General features: G+C 43.2%; 1 protein-coding gene across 2 annotated transcripts in view; it reads left to right on the forward strand.

Annotated features, from left to right (window-relative positions):
- The window catches only part of LHFPL3 (LHFPL tetraspan subfamily member 3), a 554202-nt gene that overhangs the window by 484972 nt on the left and 44224 nt on the right, over positions 1–25006 (forward strand). Inside the window, exon 3 of one of the 2 annotated variants that reach the window (XM_031012787.3) lies at positions 11683–11730. The exons of the other annotated variant lie outside the window; for it this stretch is intronic. Coding sequence (XP_030868647.2) covers positions 11683–11699 — 17 coding nt within the window. The 3' untranslated portion in view covers positions 11700–11730. The remainder of the gene's footprint in view (positions 1–11682; positions 11731–25006) is intronic. 2 annotated transcript variants of the gene reach the window in all.

A 25006-nucleotide genomic window follows, 5' to 3' on the forward strand; every position in this document is an offset into this window, starting at 1 on the left:
TATATATCCTGAGGAGGATATAGATATATAGATATATAGATATATAGATATATATGCTCCTCAAGCTTGCAGACAGCCTATTGTGGGAACTTGTGATCATGTAAGTTAATACTTAATAAACTCCCATATTGGGAACTTGTGATCATGTAAGTTAATACTTAATAAACTCCCATATTGGGAACTTGTGATCATGTAAGTTAATACTTAATAAGCTCCCACGTGGGAGTTTATTAAGTATTAACTTACATGATCACAAGTTCCCACAATAGGCTGTCTGCAAGCTTGAGGAGTAAGGAGACCCAGTCTGAGTCTCAAAACTGAAGAATTTGGAGTCCGATGTTTGAGGGCAGGAAGCATCTAGCACAGGAGAAAATTGTAGGCTGGAAGACTAGGCCAGTCTCACCTTTTCACTTTTTTCTGCCTGTTTATATTCGATGGCAGCTGATTAGATTGTGCCCTGCAGATTAAGGGTGGGTCTGCCTTCCCCAGCCCACTGACTCAAATGTTTGTCTCCTTTGGCAGTACCCTCACAGACACACCCAGGATCAATACTTTGCATCTTTCAATCCAATCAAGTTGACACTCGGTATTAACCATCACAGTTGGAGTGAGCCAAGATCCTGCCACTGCACTCCAGACTCCATCTCAAAAAAATAAAAAGAAAAAAAAGAAAAAAAAAAGGAATAACTGAGTCCTCAAGAGGACTTTCTTGGCTTTCAGCCTCATGCTCCTCCTGAATCCTCACCTCACTCCCTTCTGTGTCTCTTAGCTGCCCTCATACATCACCAGTGCTTTTGCCTTCTGACCTTAAATATTCTGAAGCATCATTTGCTTATTGAAATCACCCATTTATGTCAGTGGGGTCTAGCTAAGCAGAAGAGACCAAGATGGCAAGTTCAGCTGCTGAAGTGTCGCAGTTGCCCTTGTCAAGTGGAGACAAACACATACAAAGGAGGGATGGGAGGTTGATGGAAGGAAGACATACGCCCAAAGCCAACTCATCAACTTCCAGTTTTCTGTTGACTTGTCAATTAAACATATGTGTGCACAATCCATTCAGCATGGCCCACGAAGGTCCTGCAGGCGGAGAGGGCTGCTTCAGCTTCATGATGGTTTCAGTGGAACATGCCCAAGGGATTCCTTTAATAGTACTCTATAGCACTGAGAAGTTTGTTCATCTCAATTGTTCTCTAATCACTTAGGTCCATTGTAACCTTGGAGAGGTAGAGAGAGGTGCCTTTTATTTTGGTGCAGGTGGGAGATCATTATCAGCCTGATTTATATTCATTAAACAATTGTAAATTCACATTTTCTTTTTGTCATTCTTTCTTCCTTGCATTCTCTTCACCAGTATAGGTTCTGTTGTGAATTTTCCATAGCAGTTTAACCTCCAGTGTGGTCTCTGGAGTCAGATGTCCTGAGTTCAAGTCCTGACACTTCTATTTACCAGCTGCGTAGCCTTGGGTGATACATTTTGTCATTTGGACCTCAGTTTACTGATCCTCACTAATGAGAATGAGAATACTGACTACCTGATTGGTTTGCTGAGACTAAATGAGTTAATTCTCATAAAGAGCTTAGTATGATGCACAGAGTAAGTGCTCCTTAAATATTGTTCCATCAACCAACATTTGCTGTGTGTTCTTCTAGTCAAAGTGATTTTTAGGTTTGTTCTTCATGGAGCCCTACACTTTGCATCTAGGCAGGTAATGTCCAGAGCCTAGGAGATTCTCTGTAGGCACAACAGCAGCAGCAAGAAGGTAAGCTTAGATGAGCTATGATCCTGGAGTGGCAGTCACTCCTTCATCTATTCATTTCACTCAGTAAATATTATTGAGCACCTACTATGTGCTAGGCACAGTTCTAGGAGATGGCAAACTAAGTAGACAAAATTCCTGTTCTCCAGAACTTTGTTTTCTTTTTTTTTTGAGATGAAGACATTTGTAATTTATTCTCTATGAATACAAATATATATAAATACACATAGAATCTGTTTTTACAAAAATTGTATCAAATTCTTCATACTGAAAATGGCTCACTTCACATGATGTATTTGACCATTGTTTCATATTGATCTACACGTTAAATTATTTTTTTTTTTTACTTTAAGTTCTGTGATACATGTGCAGAACGTGCAGGTTTGTTACATAGGCATACATGTGCTATGGTGGTTTGCTGCACTTATGAACCTGTCACCAAGGTTTTAAGCCCCGCATGCATTAGGTATTTGTCCTAATGCTCTCCCTCCCCTTTCACCGAATGGGAGGAGACAGAAAATAAATAAACGTAAAAGGCAAGAAAATATTAGAAAGTATAAAGTGCTATGCAGAGAATTTATCCTGGGTAGCGTGCTAAATAGTGACCAAGTAGCTATCCTTGGTTGTATGTTCAGGGAAGGCCTCCGAGGATCTGATATTTAAGCTGGCATGCAGAGAAACTGACCACAATGATAACAAAGATTTCTAGGAGAAGCGAAGAGCATATGCAATGATCCTAAGATGGGAAGGAGAATCAGGAAGGAGCCCAGATTGACTGGTCGGCAGAGAGTTGTGTAAAATGGAGCTGGAGAGGTAGACAAGAGCCCAATCCTATAGGCTGTATATGTCAGGGAAAGGAGCTTGGATTTTACTCTAACTGTGATGGGAGCCACCGGAGGCTTGTGAACATGGAGGGACATCTGATTTACATTTTTAAAGGTACTCCGTGGCTGTCTTGTTGCTTTCTTCTATTGTCACTGGGCATGCTGGCCCCATATGCTAAGGCACTTATTGTCTTTGGAAGAAGCTAGCCCACGCAGCCACGCAGGAAGAACTACCAAGATGCCATCAAACTCTCATCTAAAAAGCCTACCGTTCTTTTACCATTTGTGCTCTTAGGAAGTAACAGGATGAAAGCAGTGATGGAAGCAAAAGTTGACCATCTGCCCTGAGAATTGAAGTCCAGGAAAGATCATATCAGGGCTACGGTGCCATGAAGGTTGGGTCCTACATTCTGGCACTCTGTTTTTTATAAGTTCACTATGCTCTGCTACCCATTCTGATATTCCAGAGCTGAAGGATTTACCCCTGCTGAGCAGAGATGAGCCAGGTTAACTTTTGGGGTGTACAACAAACTGGATCTCAAGAATATTTGACTATTTAGGTTTGTTAGTCTGAACAGAGTTGCTCCTAGGAGCCATGGCTTGTAGGATGTCAGTTTATCTCTGATGACAAATGAAAATTACACCCAGTCTTGTATCTGGGCTCTGAAGCTAATGAAAATGTGTTCGAAAATAATCCCACGGCCAGATAATAGTAAGATGAGAATCTTTTCTAATATTTCATGGTGATGAAGATCTCTGTTCCATTAGGAAATATTCACTGTGTGCACAATGAACATTGGGCAGGGAATCAGAAACCCTGAGGTCTGGCTTCATATCTGCCACTGATGGGTTGTGTTTAAAGTTTGGCAAGGTACTTCGATTTTGCAACTTAGTCTACTTGTCTCTAAAGGAAGGAACTTGGATGACTTCATCCTGGATCACTCTCAGCTCTCATGTTTGATTGTCCATGTGCCATTACCCTGATTCCCTGCTGGCCACATTTGTGGAATGGCTGGGCTAAGAGCAGAGACGTCTGATCTACCCTAGAGCTGATTGGACCACACAGGGATCATACCTACACCTTTGACTTCTTTAGCACCTTTTCATTATCAATTGAACCAGCCATCTGCAGTGAGGAGGAGTGTAGCTTAAGTAGGTTTATCTTCTGCACTAAACTATATGCCCTTTAATGCTATAGTCACGAAATTGTACTAAATCTTCCCTGTGTATTTTATATCATTCAATCCTCATTAATAATCCCATAAAGTAAGTGCCAACATTATCCCCAATTTAATGCAAGAAACTGAGCCTTGAGGAGGTTGAGTAGTTCACCTGAGGACACACAGCTAAAAAGCACCAACTTTATTTTTTTTTATTTTTATTTCCATAGGTTATTGGGGAACAGGTGGTGTTTGGTTACATGAGTAAGTTCTTTAGTGGTGATTTGTGAGATTTTGGTGCACCCATCACCTGAGCAGTACACACTGCACCCTATAGAAAGTGCCAACTTTAAACTCAGTCTAACTCAAAGCCCACACAGGAATTTAGCTGCCACATTCCAGTGCCATTGCTTACTTATTTTACCATATTCCACAATACTTATCACGGTGTTTGATAGACATTATTAGACGTTCAATAAGTGATTCTTGAACGAATAAATGTTTAATGCTAGCATGCCTTCAATATAACCTTCAGAAACTATATAAACATGTTATATTAAGAAACAATTATAACCTTGTTAACCAGAAGTCTTACCTACTCTACTTAGTATGGAATTGCTCATGAAACCAGCTCCAGTAATCAGAGCTTAACCTACATAAGGACTTAGGGGTATAAATTACCTCAATGACCCTTGCCATCCTGCAATTAGCCATCCTTTTGGTTCTCAACTGGAGGGATACGGCTGGTAAAGATATATGAGAACCATTTGAGGAACTTTTTCAAAAGACAGAAGTCCTTTGTGCCACACCTGCCCTCTCTAACTAATTCTAATCTATCTGTGGAAGGAGGAAATGGCTAGTTCTGTGCAAGTTCTCAGGTGTTTCTGATACATTTTGCTGTGTACTTCCATCTCTGCTCCTAACCCTACATATACACCTCCATTGAGAAGAGCTACCACTGTAGTGAAAGTCAGCTCTATCTCCATTTAAATGAAGTCTGATTTCATTAGAATCTAAATTAAGTGATAAGGCTGTGTGTGGCTGACTTGAATATAAAGACACCCAGAATTCCAACTGTATTGTTTATTAATTATTTTATAGATGAGTTTTGACTGTAGCTGACATATTTATGTTTCATTGTATCTTTTCCAGAATCTGACTTGTAGAACAAAGTACACAGCTTGCTTTCAAATTTGACTAAAGCATAGTAGGTGTTATAAAGCAGCACTGTCTTGCAAAACAGTGATGGAAATGTTCTATATCTGCTCTGTCCAATTTCATACCATAGACACATGTGGCTTTTGAGTGCTTGAAATGTGTCTAGTGAAATTGAGGAACTGAATTTTTGTGTTTTATTTTAATTAATTTAAATAACCACATGTGTCTAGGGACTGCTGTGTTGGAATGTGCAAGTACAGAAAAACACTGCTTCATCTTTTTAACCAAAATAATGTAGTAAATACCAGAACTCATTTCATGTTTTTAAAAATCACTTTTAATAATGTCTAAAGCAAAAACTGAAACAATGCTGTAAGAGCCCAGAATAAATTCTAGCATGCTTACATTTCCACCAGGGAATGAATTCTTAAAGAAAGAGAATATTCTGACCCCAGAGTAGATGAAAGCAGGTAGGCAGAGAAGAGACACTCCCAAGGGGAGCTCCCTGCAGGTTCCTAGTAGGCTGTGAGACACAGAACAGTGAGACCGTCAAGGAGAGAGAAATTTCCCCTCAGAGGAAAATCTAAATGTGGTTTTAGCCACCTGTCACCCCAGAGGGAGGACAGGATAGCAGTGTTAAATTGGTGAGATTGTAAAACAGGGAGCTTAACTAACCTTCAAGGCCAGCTGAGGTGTATAAAGTGCGTTTCAGCCAATGGAACTCCATTCCTGAGATCCTGAGGGTTTCCACCTATATGGCAGACTGGAAACCTGAATTTCTTTTATATTACAAAATTAATAATTTGGGGGCCAAGCGTGGTGGCTCATGCCTGTAATCTCAGCATATTGGGAGGCCGAGGCAGGCAGATCACTTGAGGTCAGGAGTTCGAGACCAGCCTGGCCAACATGGCAAAACCCCCCTCTCTACTAGAAATACAAAAAATTAACCAGGCAAGGTGGCAAACACCTGTAATCCCAGCTACTCGGGAGGCTGAGGCACAAGAATCATTTGAATCCAGGAAGTGGAGGTTCCAGTGAGCCAAGATCATGCCACTGCACTCCAGCCTGGGCAACAGAGCAAGACTCTGCCTTAAAAAAAGAAAAAAAAGAAAGAAAAAAAATTAAATTAACATTTCTGGCTGTCCACAGAGGCTCACACCTGTAACACTTGCTTGTGAAGATATTAAGTCTCTCTGTACTCAGAGGGTAGGTTGGCTATATTACTCATATTACCTGATGGGTGTATTGCTTAGAAAACTTTGTTCTTCTATTGAAAATGGGAAGCAGTATGGTGGGGTGGTCCTGGATCATGAGTCAGGAGGTCTACCACTAACTCTGTCCCTAACGGGCTCTCACTTGTCCTCTGAGTTTTCGTTTCCTAATCTCAAAATGAAGCAAGTTGACAGGATAATTAATAATATTATTAATTGATCATTAAAATTATACGTATTAAGATTAATTGACAATTATAATAATTAAGTATAATTATTAATGATGTTAATATTATCATTATTATCCAGTCAGTTGGCTTCATTTTATAGATTAGGAAACAAATCTGTAACATTTGGACTGGAAAAATTACCAAGTTCACATCCAGCCCTAAACTTCTTTGACTCTAACACTAAATTACAATACTATCTTGTATTCCTTCTCTGAAAGACTTCTCAATTAAAAATCATTTTCTTGAGGATTCTCATTTCTTTTTTCTGTCTTTTCTTGTGGGTTTCCTTTTTTTTTTTTTTTCTCCTTTTGAGACAAGGTCTCACTCTGTCACCAAGGCTGGAGTGCAGTGGCACAATCGCAACTATTACACCCTCAGGTTCAAGCCTCAGCCTCAGCCTCCAGAGTAGCTGGGACTACTGGCACATGCCACCATGCTAATTTTCTTTTCCTTTTTTTTTTTTTTTTTTGTAGAGACCAGGGCCTTGTTGCCTAGGCTGGTCTTGAACTCCTGAGCTCAAGTGATCCTCCTACCTCAGCCTCCTGAAGTACTGGGATTACGGGCAGGAGCTACCACTCCCAGGTTTTCATTTCTGTCCTTTTTATTGCTACCCTCCCCCCACTGAACACCAAATATCCAGAAGGTGATGCATTTGAAGGAAAATCAGTCAATACTCAGCATTCCACCTATTATCTACTACTACCTAGGAAGTGGGAAATTAAACTATAGAACCCAAATTCCCAGGGTTTAGTGAAAATCACCCAAATAAAAAGAAATACTCAGAAGAACATTTTCATGGTTTTTCTAACATTCTAAATGAATGAGACCACAGTTCATTCAAGTTTGAATAAATCAAATAGAAACATAAAGGTTGTCTTTTTTTAGTGTTTCGAGTATAATAAGTAAGCTTATGAAATGAAATCTCAGCTCATTAGTTGAGCCACCATGATGAGTGATTTTGATATTTGGTGAGTCCTGTGAACAAAGTTCTCCAGTAGGAGCAATGATGGTAAAAGGTGTGTCCGTTGGCTCATAGCACAGAGGAAAGTATGCTTCACCCACACATGCATGGTGCCAGCAAGCCTCGGCTGCCTTTCGGCAGGGGCATTGATCTTCCTTTTCTCTAAGAAATCCTCTCCCATCTTATAGAAAAATGCACAAAAAGTACGTCCCATTGCCTTAATTGGAATATCACCCCTATGATCCCAGGGATCATTTTCAGGGGTCAGGGAGACCCAGAAGAGGTTTTTCATGAGACATGACTATGTAGCTAAGACAGAACCTTCCTCAGTGGCCTGCAGTCCACGTTCTGCATAAAGCCCATCTTCACCTCGACTTATTTTCTCCATCCTAGGGGCATGGATAAGGACATTGCATCCTCGTTTGTGTCTGTTGAAAATTGAATGATGATCAAACAATGATACTGATTCAAGCCAATATGTATTACGATGCATTATGTGGTGTGTGTGTGTATGTGTGTGTGTGTCTTTTGGGGTACCTGTGTGTGGCTGTCCCTAAGCCATTACATGTCTGCTTTCCCATGTATGACTTTCTGTGTGCAGAGCTTTCATTTTTAATCCTTCTTTGCTCCGTCTGTGAATCTCACTACCTGTTGGCTATCTCTCTACCTCTCTTCTCTCCTCTCAACTGCCTCTTTTTACTAGCTATGATATAAAACTGGACGGATCTTTAAAATAACTTTTGCACCCATTTATTTGAGTTTTATGTTCCCCTTACTAATTCAAAAAGAGAGTAGGGCATGTTATACTCCCTCAAAAGAATGATGCTTTATTGATGTGGTCCTCATTGCCCCTCTATTGTTTCAGGAGATCTCAGGGCAAATAGTTTCTCCACTCCTGACACCAGAGAAAGCAAAAGGAGAGATAAAAGAGGCCGGATGAGGCTTCATTTATCATGGTGCAGATCCAGTGGGAGCCACTTCCTGTCCTGCCGTTTCTTGAACTCATCCTCCCCCTCCTCTCCTCCTCTCTCTCTATGCTCCCTACCTTCCCCCACCATGAATATTTCATCTGTCCTAGACAGCACTTTTATAGAGGATTAAAATCAGTTTCTAAACTGTTCCCAACATAACCAGCATGTCTGTTCTGATCAACCTCCTCACACACACACACAATCCTTTAAAAAAAAAAAAAATCAGTCATTTTGATGAGTTAAGCATAGCACAGCAAAATACTCTCAAGGTTACTCAGACATCAGCTCCTCCTCTAGTGGTAGAACCTTTTGCGGGGGTCAGGGGCGCGGGGAGGCTTTTTCCTACATGGGCTACCCACCAAAACCTAGCCTGACAGCTTACACCTAGGAATCTACATGGCCTGCCTGGGGAGGGGCCTGGGCCCTGGAGCCCAGAGCAGACCTTAGAAGTGACTGCCATTGAACACTTGACTAAAACTCACAGTGTATGGGATGATAATGTCATGGCTGTCTTCACTGCATTGAGAACTCCAGCCCTCCAGATGGGGTCCTGCAGGCTGATGAGCTCACTGACAGTCCAGGAGATGTGGCATTGCTTGTCTCCTCGACACAAAAAGCGTAACTGCCTCTATCTCTTCTGTCAAAATAATGACTTTCTTCATCTGTTGTGGAACCAAATGCAAGTTGATAATGCCAGATAATGATTCCAAAGCAAGATAATGACTTATTTGAAATGATTTCCTTTGAAATCATCTTGTATTTCCTAGCCTAGTTATAATTTGATTAATTGCTTAATAATTCCGTTTAAATGTCTCAATTTCTGCAAACACCAATTCAACATACCTACTTTTTCTGGTTGAAAATGTCTTTGCTTCTCTAAGTATCTTCTGCTCTTTTGCCTGTTTGCACTTTTGCCTGAGCAACATTCTGATGACATAAATAGCATCCCTTCAAAAAGATGTTGAACAGATCAAGGTGTCTCTCTGTGTTCCAGAGCATGAGCACTATAATCTGTGTCCTTGAAACAGTACCTCTGATTGGAAAGATCTAAGACCATGTCTTTAAAAAGCCAACCTCCCTGCCAGACAAATGAAGCTGCCATTCCTGGCAGCCCTAACCCCTTCCTGCAGCATGGGGCATGCTGTACTTGACATAGTGAGAGGCTGCCCAAGAAATTAAAACCCAGGCCCAGACTCTGGGAGCTTGCAGCCCAGCTGGCAGCTACTGAGCTGGGGAAGTCAACTCTGGAGTGCATTTACATATTTTTTAAATGATCTAGGTTAAAACCCTGCTCAAAGCAGAGGTCTTCTCAGAGCACGACAGTGTGGGACCACAGATAAACACGCACACTTCCACCTCCGTGGTGGAAGAATGCACCTCGATGGAAGCTGAGCACATTGCTGCCCTCTGTGTTTCAGGGAGCCAAGGCAGCCTGTGACTCACCCTTTCTGGAAAGTTAGGCAAGGCTCCCCAGTGGACTCTGATGTGTTCCTCAACATTCTTCCTCTCTGTATTCCATCAGCTAAAAACTTCCAAGGTCGCTTTTCATTTCTCATTTGAAATGGTGTTTCTGACACCCAACTTCATATAATCAATTGAGTCACTTCATCCAAATACTCATATCCTGAAGAGAGCCAACACAGCCTTTCAAGCCTTTGAATAAGTGAGAAGGAGCAGAAAGAAACTTAGAGGAGAGGCCTGGACCTTCTCTTCTGAAAACTATCTCGGGCCAGTGATGAATACAAGTGACCAAAAGAGAGAAGTAAGAAGAGGGCCAGATGGGAAGCAGGAAATGGGAAGCTATCAATCAGATAGGAGGTATCGGAGGGGAAGGAAGTGGGTATCCAGAAGGAGAGGACAAGCCATTAATCTGAGTTTCATGGAATGCTACATGTTTTTAAATACGATCTGTCTCAATAGGCCCATCTACATGAGCAAATGCACCACTGGGAGGTGGAAAGAGTGGGATACAAATTGAGGAAAAGTGAGGAACTAACTGGGCCCTGGTGCTGACCAACCAGGGACTCAGAGCATGGTCAGCAAAGGCAGACTCAAGCCCAGGTCATCCACAGGGCATTTTGCTTGCAGGTACCTTTTAGACTAAGTGTCCCATTCTTCCCTGTTTGACCACAATATCCTGCCAAGTGAGGGCAAAGCTAATGAAATGGTTCTGGGAAAGAATGGGGGAGAGAAGTTCACCCGCCTGCATGACTTGATCAACCAGTTGGTATTTACACCACCACCCAAATCCCCATCCATGCACTGGCACCTTTCAGCAGTTCTCTGTGAGGCACCAGATGGAGGCAATTAAGAAAATGTAAGACAACAGCATGGCAGGGCAATACCTGAGGATGTGTACATAGCCTTGAAGCGTCCAGCGTGAACCAGGCTTTAGAGTTCTAATTGATCTGTGTGTGTACAATTGATTTTTACTTATCTTTCCTTTAAAGTTATTCTGAATTGCTTTAGGATAATCCAGAATGTGAAATGATATCCTCAAAGAATTTTAACGACACTTGGAACTATTGCTCAATCCATGTGTTTTTAACTTTTGTCTTTTTCCCTTGATTATTTTTCTTATTGAGCATCTAAAATTCTCTCTAAGTCCTTGACTTTCACTTCTTTTTCCTCTCCTTTGGGTGGTATTGCCTGAGGAAACCAAAGATAAAAGTAATAAAAACAACAATGATGTCTAACTCTTAGATAATGCTTGGTATTGACTAGGAATATTCTTTCCTTGGGCTTGTAGAATAATAGAGATATTCTAAGTATTTCTCTTCTTTCTTTTTTGAGACGCAATTTTGCTGTCACCCAGGCTGGAGTGCAGTGGCACAATCTCAGCTCATTGCAACCTTTGCTTTCCAGGTTCAAGCAATTCTCCCTGCCTCAGACTCCCATGTAGCAGGGATTACAGGCGCCCACCACTACACCCAGCTAAATTTTGTATTTTTAGTAGAAATGGGGTTTTGCCATGTTGGTCAGGCTGATCTCGAACTCCTGACCTCAAGTGATCCGCCTGCCTTAGCCTCCCAAAGTGTTGGGATTACAGGGGTAAGCCACCGCGCCCGGCCTCTAAGTATTTCCCATGTGGTCATTCATTCCATCCTCACCAAAACATGATGAGGTAAGTGCTACTATTGGCCCATTTTACGTTAGGAAACCACAGCACGGGAAGATAAGACACTTGCCCAGGTCCCACAGCCAGCAAGTAGCAGCACTAAAGTATGAACCAGGCAGTCTGGCTCTCAGAACTGTGATTTTCCTCACTGTGAATCACCAAGTATGTCTCTGCACACCGTCAATGGAATAGCCAGGAATGACGTTGTTAGTTTTAATCTTTAAAAAACGAAGTGTGAGCTCTTAACTTATTTTACCTTTAACCGTTCTGTTTTTTCCTCCCACACTCTCAGATGATGGAAATGCTTAAGGCAAACTAAGGTAGTGTGAGACCACACCATGTAAGTGTGAGCATGGCTTTGTGGGTTCAGCTCTGTTTTGTGCGCTTCTGCCTTCTGTTCCCGCATGTTTTCTCCGCTGTTTTCTGATTCCCGCTTTCAGCGCTTAGCACTTGGGCCGCATGAGACTGCCGCTTTCAAGCCATAAATCTTCTGTCTTTGTTCCTGATTTTATATTTTTACTTCTCTCTCCCACAATCCCTGGCACTTGCAGCTGTCAGCCTGGCACCTCCCTGGGAAGGAGCTGGGGAGTCCTGGGGGATGTGTTTGGTTATTGTTCTCTGACAATGAGCACTTGGATGATCAGCTTTTAGGATTCTAGGCATGTGTCCACACTCTCACTGCAACATACTACTACAGAGTGTCAACCACGCATGTGGGCATCTCTGTACAAACCTTGTCCTTTGCTATGCAGTGTTCTCTGGGGCCACCACCCTTTGGTGGATTACGGCTGTGGGCGTCTCCATAGAGTGAATGCTAAGTGAAAGTAAACACCATTGTGCCAAGTAACAGGGCTAAAATGAGCCATGGAGAAAAAAGGCCATCTTCTCATGTATTATGTTCCTGTGTACACATACGTATGCAATGGAAACACATATATATGTGGAACAAAACTGTGACTATGAAGGAAAAAGAATAATGGGTTTCAAGCCAGATATGGACTCTAGTGGCCCTTCATTGTACTGTTCACACATACACACACATGTGCACACACACAATTCCTTCTGGTGTTCCTTGATTTTCCATTACCTATATCACCAAACTGAGTGATTTCAATATGTGATAAACTCGATTTACAGAATAAATTGGGAAGGAGGTATTTGTCCCTAACAGCGTACCTGGAACATTTAAAATATGATCCTGACTGTGATTGCAGGGTTGGAACTGCCTCTTGTTCTCAATTTCACTGAAGTTTCTGTTGTGTGTTGAATGTGAGTTTGCAGGAAACTTCCCAAGTTAGTTGGAAGAGATGACAAGAATGTAAAATTAGAGGAGCTCTCATGAGATATGACTGAGCACTGCCCACACCCCTGCAGAGACCCAACCTATCGTTTAGAAACAGAATTCTAGAGCTGAGGAGTCCTTAGAGATAGAGCCTTCACTCCAGATCCCTTAATTCATAGAAAATGGCCAAGGTTTCAAGAGAGAAAGTAACTTGCCCAAGATGGTGGCAGAGCCTGGATTAAAACTTTATCCTCCTCTTCCCATCAAAGCATCTTTTTGTGTTATGTCCCAGTTCATTTCTCTCTGGAAGAGAATCTCCTGCACACTACCAGGAGAGCCTTTTAAAAGTGAAGGAGCCTACATCCCGAAAAGGACCCCAGGTCCCTGTCCTGGCTCTGCTATGAAATATCTGGATGAGCTTGAGAAAGTTGCTATGCCTCTCTTGGGCTCCTCATCTGCAAAATGAGTTTGAAAGCAGCTGATTTCAAAAGTACATGATGCTAAGTTTGCTGAGTAACCTCGGGCTGTTTTTCATGCAGTTTCCTCTCAGCAATATTCATTTTCCACTGTAGGATTATGAAAAAAGTTATAGTCAGGCTTTGCAAATGGGGACAGCCTCCAGGAGCAAGGGCCTTGTGAATTTCTGTAATTAACTGAAGAAGAAGGGCAGGAAGAACAAAGTGCAGATGAGGAGCACACAGCCTGTGCCCTTTACACGGACCTATCAAACTCAGAGATGTGGCAAGCTCTGGTTTGGTCATCTCAAATCTGCCAATTTCAGTAGTTTGGGGTTATCCAGCTGGTATGTACTTCTCTTCTTCCTGAGATATCACTGATCAGGGCTCTGGAACTTCAGCAGACCCAACAGGTGAACAAGGTTACATTCTCTCCTTTTCAGTGTATTGCTGACCAAGTTAACAAGGCCAGGGAAGTCTCTGAGGCAGTCAGAGAATAATTCAAAAGCCAATAAGGCAAGAATAGAAACCCATATATGCCAGCTTTCAGCAGAGTTTTGAGATACATCCTTCCTTTACATAAAATTATGGAATTATAGTTATTAACCAAATATGCAATGTCGTTTTTTTAACAGAGCTTTCTCTTTCCATGGTAAGTAAATGGCATTTTTATGGTGAATTTTTTTTCTTGGAGACGGAGTCTTGCTCTGTTGCCCAGGCTGAAGTGCAGTGGCACGATCTCAGCTCACTGCAACCTCCGACTCCCAGGTTTGAGTGATTCTCCTGCCTCAGCCTCCTGAGTAACTGGGACTACAGCTACGTGCAACCACGCCCAGCTAATGTTTTGTATTTTTAATAGAGATGAGATTTCGCCATGTTGGCCAGGCTGGTATCGAACTCCTGACCTCAAGTGTTCCACCTGCCTTGGCCTCCCAAAGTGCTGGGATTACAGGCGTGAGCCACTGTGACCGGCTATGATGAATCTTTTTTAGAGAGCAAAAAATCATCACTTGATTTAACATTTTGGTCCATTTGGGTTTTCATATATCAAGTTTAGCCGAACACACAACTTTTTCCAAAATAACGTATCTAGTCTGCAGAAGCCTTCCCTGAATCTGACACTGATTTGAAATCTGGTGGGAGGAGCAGGACAGGATATGGTAGAATAGGGAAAATCACGGAGGTGGATCATTTCTTGTGTACTTCTTATGTTCTAATGCGCTGGACAAATAGCACCACAAAGAGCTATGGCCTCAGAAAGTATTACCAGGATAGAATTTCAGCTCCAGAATTTTGGCAGAGAAGGGAATGAGAGGCAGCTCATATGGCTGGAAGGGTTGTACAAGAGGACTCTTGATGCCGCCTCTGCATGGCACTTCACATGAGATTGAAAGATGACAATCCACCATGTCATTTGAGGGAAGCAGTTGTTGGAGATAATGGAAGGGGACTATAGGCCCTTCTTGGCAACTATCACTGCCCTGGTGTTACCATTCCTTCTCCTGTGACAACGGTAGCACTGTTTGTTTGAAGAGGAAAATGGCATTCTTGGGCAGCCACACAAGACTAGTTGGTCTTCCCGCTGATGATAATGGGCAGGCAGGCAAGAGTCACGAGCTCTTTGCCTTAGTTCTCCCTTTGCTGGAGAGCCCCCAAAAAACAGCCAGCTTGGAGTTGGGGGTGGGTTTCAGGCTTCTTGCAAGTCCTTCTTTGCCCCTTCCTAGGATAATCATTGTCCTGCTGAGCCCTCTAGTGACCAAATTGGAAACTGCAGGTGTCTGAGGAAAGGGAGGGAGGGAGAGGAAGGGAAAGGGAGAAGGGGAAGGAAGGAGGAAAGGAGTCCTATGGGCTGCCCCTGAGCCACAGCAAAGCACCCCACTGTCTGTGCAAGCCTCAGCCTGAAATACTTTCTAAATATTTCAGAAGAAGGGGCACATCTATGGCCTGAGATCCTAAAATATCAGCCTGGAGGCCTGGTGGCATGTCAGCATGCGAATATGCCAAGCTGGCTTCCTAGTTAGCCATGGTGATGATGAGAACTCTGCCTTTTTTTGTTTTTCTTTTTGTTGTTGTTGTTGTTGTTGTAGTTGTAGACAAAATCTCACTCTGTCACCCGGTTTGTCAGATTGCCAGGCTGGAGTGCAGTGGCGTGATCTCAACTCACTGCAACTTCCACCTCTGGATTCAAGCAATCCTCCCACCTCAGCCTCCCACCCAAGTAGCTGGGACTACAGGCATGTGCTACCACACCCGGCTAATTTTTGTATTTTTAGTAGAGTTGGGGTTTCACTGTGTTGCCGAGGCTGGTCTTGAACTCCTGGGCTCAAGCCATCCACCCACTTCGGCCTCCCGAAGTTCTGAGATTACAGGTGTGAGCCACTGTGCCCAGCCAACTCTGCCTTCTTTTCTGCTTCTAGTTACTCCAGCTTAGTTCTGAGAACTACTAGAAGCTCTAGATTTGGCCAGGCCTTCATGTCTTCCCATAGAGGAAACCCCAAAACTAACTGAGCTCCCGAGAGTCTGAAGAACCAGCCAACAGAGCCTAGCCATCTGACAGAGGCACACATTAATTTGCTCCCTCAGGGCCCTGCACAGACCAGCCTGGCTCCTGGGGGCTGGGTGGCCCTGCACTGTGTGGGGGCCAAGGCCCTTGGCCCACTTAAGGTTCACTGAAAAGTCAGTGACATGCGGCAGATTGATTAATAAAAGGCATATAAATTTATTTAACGTGTATACCTGGGAGCCTTCAGAATGAAGATCCAAAGATTCAGGGGAAATTGCCGATTTTTATGCAGAGGTTCAACAAAGTAGGGACAGCCACATAGAAATGTGATTGGACAAAAAGGTTAGGATCTACTGCTAATAGACTGAGGGGGGAAACCCAGCAAGGCCTCTCTGTCTAGATTCTTCTTGGCTTCTCTGAGCCAGCATTCCTTCCTTCTGGGTGTGGGGCAGGACTCTCCCTGGAATGGGGGACTTATGGCCCATAGTCAAACAAGGTGGATCAGAAAATTCCTTTATGGCCAGTTTTTATACAGATAGAGCAGAGGGAAAGTTAGAGTAATATGTTTAGATGTTATGGCTGGCTTTGGAAAAAGAGGGTTCTGGTTTCTGTGACCAGCCTTGGGGAAGAGGAATTCTATTAGGTTCGTGCAAAAGTAATTGTGGTTTTTTAGGCCGGGTGCGGTGGCTCAAGCCTGTAATCCCAGCACTTTGGGAGGCCAAGGTGGGCGGATCACTTGAGGTTGGGAGTTCGTGACCGGCCTGACCAACATGGAGAAGCCCCGTCTCTACTAAAAATACAAAATTAGCCAGGTGTGGTGGCACATGCCTGTAATCCCAGCTACTCGGGAGGCTGAGGCAGGAGAATCACTTGAACCTGGGAGGCAGAGGTTGCGGTGAACCAAGATCGCACCATTGCACTCCAGCCTGGGCAACAAGAGTGAAATTCCATCACACAAAAAAAATAAATGTAATTGTGGTTTTTGCCGTTATCATTTCTATGGCTAGCCTTAGGGGAGAATGGGACTGGGAGACAGGAGAGCAAGAGAAGGTCAGAGAAGATCTTTTGCTTCTGAGGGCTTCATTTTTGGGTGTTGTTTTCTGAGCCCCAACAACTGCTTCCCCAGACATCCACCTCCTAGACAGACAGAAAACAAGCCCAGCACCACCACTACCTCCAACACCCTGATGCAGAGGGCTTCCCCAGGACAGGAAGTAGGTTACACCTGACTGACATGAAACTAAATTGTTTTAATTGTTCCAAACTAGTGGTTCTCAAAATATAGTCTCCAGACCAGCAGCATTGCCCAGAAACTTATTAGAAACGCAAGTTTTCAAACCCCAGACCTGCTAAATCAGAAACTGTGGAGGTGAGCCCCAGGAATCTGTATTCCATAAGCCCTCTGGGTGATTCTGAGACCCCCCCCACCCCAAGGTTTGAGAGCCACTGCTCCAAACACTGATTCTCAAATGACTATAGATAGAAGAGTAAAACTCTCAGTATTTAAAATGTAGGTTCTGACCCCTCACCCACAGAGATTTAGAAGTTCTGCAGTGGTGTGCATAAATCTGCTTTTTGACCATCATCCCAGGTACTTCTGATGTGGGAGACCCACAGGCCACCACTTTGACAGATCCTGCTCTAGAAGGAATAGCACCACCTTTGCTAGTAATTTTACCTTCTCTTAGAGATAAATATTGTTCTCATGTCTTGCCAGTCATGAAAGAGATCTCAGCAAGTATATCATAGTGTTCCAAGTCTTCAGATGGGATTGTAATGTTTACTTTGACCCATTAGTTTTTGCTCCCCTTGTAAGGAACATCTCAGTAGTATCTGCATCATAACTCAAAAAAGAAATATTTCTCTGGAAAGAAATATGAATTACTGAGAGAAAAGAAAGAACAGGAAGCCTGTGGCTGGGTGTTTTCTGAGCATGGGGATACATCTTGGGAGTCTGAGTCTCTGGGCTGGTTGGCTGGGCTCAACCAAGAAGCCATGAGGTATCTCTAGGCTGGGAGTCCATCAGAGAGCAAGTTGCCCCTTCCTTCTTGGAGAGTTGGAGATTTAGTGATGCTTTCCCAATAGGACTCAAGAGGATAGCTGATTATCAAACTGCTAGGGAAAAAAATGGCTTTCAAAATCTGAGGTTATGAGTATACTTGGCTTATACAGCCAACGCATTGGTCACCCTGGAAAAATTAAGTTCATATTTGTGAAGATTGTTGTGAATATAAAGTCCCAACTCTCCTCAACACAGGTCTGGGCCTACTGGGAGCTCCAGAAGAGATTCTTCTTCTTCTGTATCACTTATCTCCCCTATCTAATCCTTCATGGGGTACTGATTTCTTTGGATGTACCCCAAGAGAACTAAAGATACAGAGTCACATTTTCAAGAATTTGACAAGAGCAAAGTAAGAGACTTGGCGCTGAAGCTCCTTGTCACCCGTGACCTAAGATCCACATTGCCCAGGCACCAACACTGCAAAGATACCATCTGCTTGGGCCGTAGCTTTCTCAGGCTCAAGCCTCTATTTTCAAACCACGTGGGCAGAGCAGGGGAAAAGCTGGGTCCTTCCATCATTCCTTCCTCCTCCCTTCTGTCTCCTTTCCTTATCCATTTACCCACATTCCTTTTCCCACCTTTTCCATGCTTCTGTTACTTCCACCAACTTTTTTCCCTCTCCCTCTCATTTTTCTTAGGCTGCCCACATCCTGGAAAGCAGATACCCCCTAACCCTCACACACACCCCGAAGAGCTCAAAGAGCCTCACCAGCATTAACTGCTGAAGCCATGTGCATCCTACCAGTCAGGGAATGCCACCTTAATTAACTGTAAGACATAATTAAAAGGCAGATCTCCCCTCTCTCAGACACAGAGAGAGAAGGGAAACAAGAAAGGGCAGAGCAGCAAAGGAAAATCCAAAGAGAAGCCACAAATGATTTGAATTTTAAACTTACTCGGTGTCCAGAAATGTGCAGCCTGCTGCCCCCAGCAGTGGGGATCAGGACACTAGGCAGGAAAGGGAGGTGGAGGAGGAGGGCCATGCTGAAAGTAGGGCAGTAGTAAAGAGAAGAGAAGGCTTTTGTCCAGAGAGCAAAGCCAGTCTTCACAGAGCTGTCCTGGTTAGGAAGAATCCTGTTTGGGAGTTGGGAATAGGCCAGGCTGGCCATGCTGGCAGGAAGCTCTGACTTTTATCTCACTTACCTGTCCTTTGCTCCTGCCCCCAGGGCCAGCTCCATGTTCTTTGCTCCTACACAAGGGCCACATGACCAGTGCAGTCCCCCAGGGACCCAAGCTCACAAGGGCTCCCATGCTTTTGGTTTAATGCTCTGCAGCCCCAGTCCTGACATTGTTAATAGTCGTATCTTTGAATGTGTGTTTTGTAAGTGAACTCTGATGGGACAGTGAGCTACTGGAGCATGGGGCATGGGGGCATGGAGACTGTTCATGGGGCCAGCTTCCTGCTGCCTCCTCCTCCCTCCACCCTCTTCCCAGTCCCACCCCCACCTTCCGGCAGATGGGTTCTCAGCCCACTCTCTTGAACCCTGAAACCCTGAGCCCTGACCAGCCTGCTTTCCCTGTGCCTGCCCAGTAACCACTGCCACCGTCTGCTCGAGGCAGGAGTTTGGGCACAGAGGGGAGGATCATAGTTGAACGTACCCATCCTGAAGCATCTCGGGGCAGGGCATAGCAGTGTCTGTCCCTGCCCAGGACTGGCAGTGCTGCAGTGTGTCTGGTGGACAGTGGACAGAGTCCAGAGCTCAACGAGGAGCAAGCCTATTGCCCACCTCGATCCAGTTACCTAGTAGAGATGTTACAATACCCTTGGGGTCATTTGTCTGCCCTGGGTTGGGAATACCACCAGTGAGAAGGGGAGGTTCCTCAAGTCAGGGGACAATGAGTTGGGCCAGCAGCTGGTGGGAGAGAGAATCTGAAAAGCCATCAGTCCTGAGTGACAGGCTGTGAGGATCCTAAGTACCCCCATGCCAGAGGGAGTGCTTTCAGCCAGTTCACTTGAGCCTACTCTGTGCCTGGGGGATCTTTCTCTCCCTCCTTCCAACCTTCTGGAATATGTCTGTGTTTGCCTTTTCTGGCCAGCACACAGCACCTTCCAGGGACAAAAATGCAGACTGCGTGACTTCAGTGATTGTACAGATGAGTTAAATGCTCTGATATTTGCATTTAAACTGGCATTGCATGAAATAAAAATGAATGGTAAATTAGTGCTAATTTGATTTATTTTTATTTACTTAGAATGACATTTAAAAGTATATTTTCAAAATCCCACAACAAGATGAGAGGGACCACAGGAAAAAGGGAAAATGTTTGTATTTTAGTACCTTTAGTGGCACTTTTTCCTGCTTTTTGAACAATCTTCATTTAACACTGGATCTGCAAATTATGTAGCTGGTCCTATCTGCAGCCTAGTTCCATCTTGACTTGGAGATAATCATCTTTGCCTCTATACAATGTTAGACGTGAAATTCTAATCCTGTAGGGGGAAAACAGTTCCCAATCTCTGACTGTAGGTAATTTCAATCTTATTATCTGTTTACCCACCAGAGAAAAAAAGGAAGAAACTTAAAAGTAAAAAGCAAAGAGGTGCTTGCATTTAAACAAGCATCACAGGGGAGGAAAAACAATTCTCCTTTTACCCTTTTGAGTTCTTAGCTAGGATGAACCCCTGTAATAAAAGACAGGTTAACAAGATAAAAACAAACAGAAGTTTAAGAGCATAACTTCACATATACATAGGAGATACCCAGAGACATGAGCAAATTTCAAAGAGGTGGCTTTAAGTTCAGGCTTAAATACCATCTTCAGCTGAAACAAAGAAAGGAGGGTATTGCAAGGGCCAGCTAGAGGGAGGTGACCAGGAAAAGCATGGTAAACAAGTGGAAGGTTTGTTATCCATATTTGAGTGCCTTCTTCATTGATAAGTCTGACTCAGAGTCATCCTTCTTTACTCAATACAGAAGTTCACCCTCATGAATGGAGATTTCCTTTCTGGATGTGAATTTCCCTTACAAAAGGGAACTCCTACCCTGTCTTCAGAGCTTCTCCTGTGTCTGCAGTTTCTCAAAATAATCAGCTCAAAATTATCCTTATACTGAAGAAATGTATTTCAGGATGGCATACTCTAGCTGGTAACTTCCTATATGCACAGGGCAATGTGAGATCTATTCATTAATTATGAGAGACTCTCTTCAACAATGTATCTTCTTATACTCAACACAGATTGTCCATACTTCCAGCATATTACAAATGATTTAGGTCATTTATCACCTTCCGGTCTGAAGTCTAGCGCCTCAAATGACAATTAATAAGCTTCTAATTTCTCATAGCTTCAGTATGAAAAAAAGGGAATAAAGCAAAATGAAGAAAATATCACTTCTGTAGCACCATTTGTCTAAGTAAAATGTGCAGGGCTACATTTTAAATGATATTTTTTAAAGAGAGAGTACAGCACCTTGGCCCTTCCTCCCAGGTCAAAAAAAAAACTATATATAAAGTGAGGCCTGCAATGGCGTATAATTTCTCATAATTACTCTCCATTGACTATTAACGTATCCACCCACACACACCTTTCTCTCCACTTTTGTGAACCTCAGTAAGCTCTTTAGTCTGGCGTGGGAAGCTTAATGTATTTCCTGTGAAATTGTACCATTCTCCTTGATCAGCTTATCCCAGGTTTGCAAATTGAAAAAACTTCATTCCTGGCATCAGCAGCCTGTTAAATTGGTTCTGATTAATAATTGAATCTTAAGACCGTTTCAAGACATTTATGACAACAGATTAGTGAGGAGGGGAGAGCGATACCGTGAGACACCGTGTCATGATGGAACAGACCAATGACCTCACCTGGAGGTTAAATGTGGAGCCCAGACTGGGGGAGCTTAAATCCTTCGAGAAATCCATTATCAAAATACACAGGACATCACTCCTGCAGACTGATGGGCCTACCTACCATTTATTTTCCAGGGATATACTTTTAATGCTGATCAAGATGCATTCTTTTTGGACTTGGAGTGTGACTGCAAGTCACATTCTTATGTTTCACATTAAGCTCTCTTGGATTTTGAATTATGTATAATGGTGTTGCAGAATATTTCTTCCTTTCATCCAGAGAGAAAATACAATCCTCCTGAAATGTCAGACTAGAGAAACAGATATGCTCCTAGCTTAACAATCCAAAAGAATGCCCTTCTGGATGTTTTTCAGACATATGGATATCCAAATAACTCCAGATTTTTCTTTCTTTTTTTTTTTTTAGTCGGAGCCTCGCTCTGTCACCCAGTCTGGAGTGCAGTGGCACAATCTCAGCTCACTGCAACCTCCACCTCCTGGATTCAAGTGATTCTCTTGCCTCAGCTTCACGAGTAGCTGGGATTACAGGTGCACGCCACCACACCAGTTAAAGTAGAGACTGGGTTTTACCTTGTTGCCCAGGCTGGTCTCCAACTCCTGACCTCAAGTGATCTGCCTGCCTTGGCCTGCCAATGTGCTGGGATTACAGGCATGAGCCAAATTAACTCCAGATCTTTATAGCAAATCCTTTAAGCGTGTCCATGCTTGCACAACACCAAAACTTGCCTGGCCTAGAATCTCCCAACCCCATCTATGATTGAAGATAATTTCAGTCCTGTTATTCTTTTACCCATGTGAGAAAAAGAAGGAAAACTAATAGTAAAAGAATAAGGAGATTCCTGCATTTAGATGAGCATCTGTCACATTTTTCAGTAACCCCGGGAGTTTCTCAAAGGAGGCCTGTCGGCTGCCTTAAAGTATAACATCAGAACCATCTGGGGGATTGGTTTAGAATGCCAATGCCTGCATTCTACCCAGATCTCCTGATTCTGACCCAGGAAATTTTTTTTTTTTTTTTTTTTTTTTTTTTTTTAGACAGAGTCTTGCTCTGTCACACAGGCTGGAGTGCAGTGGCGCCATCTTGGCTCACCACAACCTCTGCCTCCGGATTCAAGCAATTCTCCTGCCTCAGCCTCCCGAGTAGCCGGGATTACAGGCACCCGCCACCACACCCAGCTAATTTTTGTATTTTTAGTAGAAACAGCGTTTCACCATGTTGGTCAGGCTGGTCTCAAACTCCTGACCTCGTGATCCACCTGCCTCAGCCTCCCAAAGTGCTGGGATTACAGGCATGAGCCACTGAGCCCGGCCAACTCTAGAATATTTTAGTTAACCAGGAGGCTCTTATGTGGTGCAATTTGAGAACCACCAACCTCTAGACACTTTCACTAATTTCAGTGTATTATTAAATCTAAGGATCCAAAAATTATATTGTACACGTGAGAATCTTTAAATCACTTGCTTAGTAGAATGAAATTGTATGTTTTTTAATTGCCAGAAATTGAAAGCCAATTTCTTTCAACATTCCCCTTTTCAGTAAGCATGTATTGTGACCTGGGTACTGTGTAATATAGTAAGGTGTATTATGACCTGGATACTGTGCTAGGTTCTGTACATTAACTGATCTTCAGAGCTTCTCTATGAGCATTGATACCCTGCATGTTCAGTATACATCAGAAAATCTCAGGCTGCAAGAATCGGATGAAAAGTGAATCTTTGAGAGGCTTAGCAAAAAAGGTAATAATAACAGCTAACAGAATCCCAATTTTCTTGCATTTTTGTGATTGTGCTGTATGCCAGGGACTTTGCCTATATTATCTCATTTCACCCGTGTGATAACTTATGAAGTAGGTACAGGCAGATTGTTCCCATTTCATAGACGTTCATTATACACATGAAGACACCATAGCTCGGTGAGCCTATTTGACTAGTAGGCGATGCAGCAAGGACGCACTGCCAGCAATCTGCCTCTGGAACGAAGGCTTTTTATTCACCGCTACCACGGCAGTTTTCCTTTCCATAATAAGGCAGGGCCAGGAAATGATGCTACCAAATGCAAATATAATATCATAAGGATGCCACCAAATGCAAATATAATATCATACATCCAACTAATTTCTACTCCAATAGTGATTCATTCTATATTATTTTACTCATTCTATATTATGGATTCATGAAGTATACAACGTATGCCAGACCTTATACCAGGCTCTGGGGATACAAGATGAATAAATGTGTGCCTCAAGAAGCTCCCAGTTACTGAGATCCAGTTATACAGAAAGTTCAGAATTAGAACTCAGAACCCCCAACTTTCTTGAGGCTTTTGGCATGCCTTTCTAAAATGCTCCCAGGAAAATTAATTTCCAACCTTGTTGCATTATTGTGATGTCAGAACAACTCTGCCAATTTGACTGTTCTTACTCAACCAAAACCACTCCTGGGGGCAGTAGATTTGAAACTGAATCCTCTTTGTGGTGAAATCTGGAGAATTGTAATTTTTAACATGTTTTGATGTGTTAATGTTAGTCTTTTTCCTCCTTTCTGGATGATGGTAAAATTTACTGAGCTCCCAAAACTGGCACCCTCAGTGTAATTCCTAATAAATAAAGACTGAAACTATGCACAAGAGCAGCGGGGAGTTTTCTAGCTGAAAATTCCACAGGAAACGGGGCGTGTGGTTTGCAATCATTACTACACAGCAGCTTCTGTGGCAGTTAAAATCAAGTTAAAGTCAAGTAGGTAAATTCTAGCTGTGTCCCAGGTTACTTCCTGCTATGAAGGCTGAATGCAAACCAGAGTATCTCACCATCAATATAAAAACTGTGTACAGAGTTTTCCTCAGCCCATTTAACATTACAGGTGTTTCAGGACTGTTGGAGGATTCCTGGGGCAAAATAAACCTAGGGTCTCAGTTACAAGCTGTGGGAGCCACAGGCTGTGGCTCAGATCTTACTGCAACCTACAACTTGCTGGCCTCCTCACCTTTCAATCTTTGGTGCTCAAGAGCAGATCTACCTTGGGAGATCCCCTCTCGAAGGTAAATAATAGACAGACAGTCCTGCCCTGTCCTGCTCAGACATTGTCATCACCCCAGGTTGCTTTCTCCCACCTTGAAAACTCTCCATCCAGGACCACACCCATACCCTATCTGCCTTCTCCACTTCCATTTCTAGGCAGCTGAGCATAGCTGGAGAAAGACCCCAAACATGGTGATGTATCTACATACATACCTCTAGCCTCTGCTGCCCACTCCCTGCCACTTGGTACCTCTTTCATTTCTTGCAGACCCCTCCCACATCCCTTCCAGAAGTGGCTCCAAACCTCCTCCTCTTTGCCCAAGCCTTCAGCACACCTCCACCCTCACTGAACCCCAACAGCCCCTGCTGGGATAAAACTCATCAATGACAGCTTCTCCAAATTCTTTCTCTCACCTCAAATCTTTTCTTTATTTTCAACCTTTTATATTCTCATCTCTGTATCTGTCATTTTTCTGTCCCAGGGCCTACT

Source organism: Gorilla gorilla, chromosome 6 (assembly GCF_029281585.2).
Source record: "Gorilla gorilla gorilla isolate KB3781 chromosome 6, NHGRI_mGorGor1-v2.1_pri, whole genome shotgun sequence".
NCBI classification, from domain to species: Eukaryota; Metazoa; Chordata; class Mammalia; order Primates; family Hominidae; genus Gorilla; species Gorilla gorilla.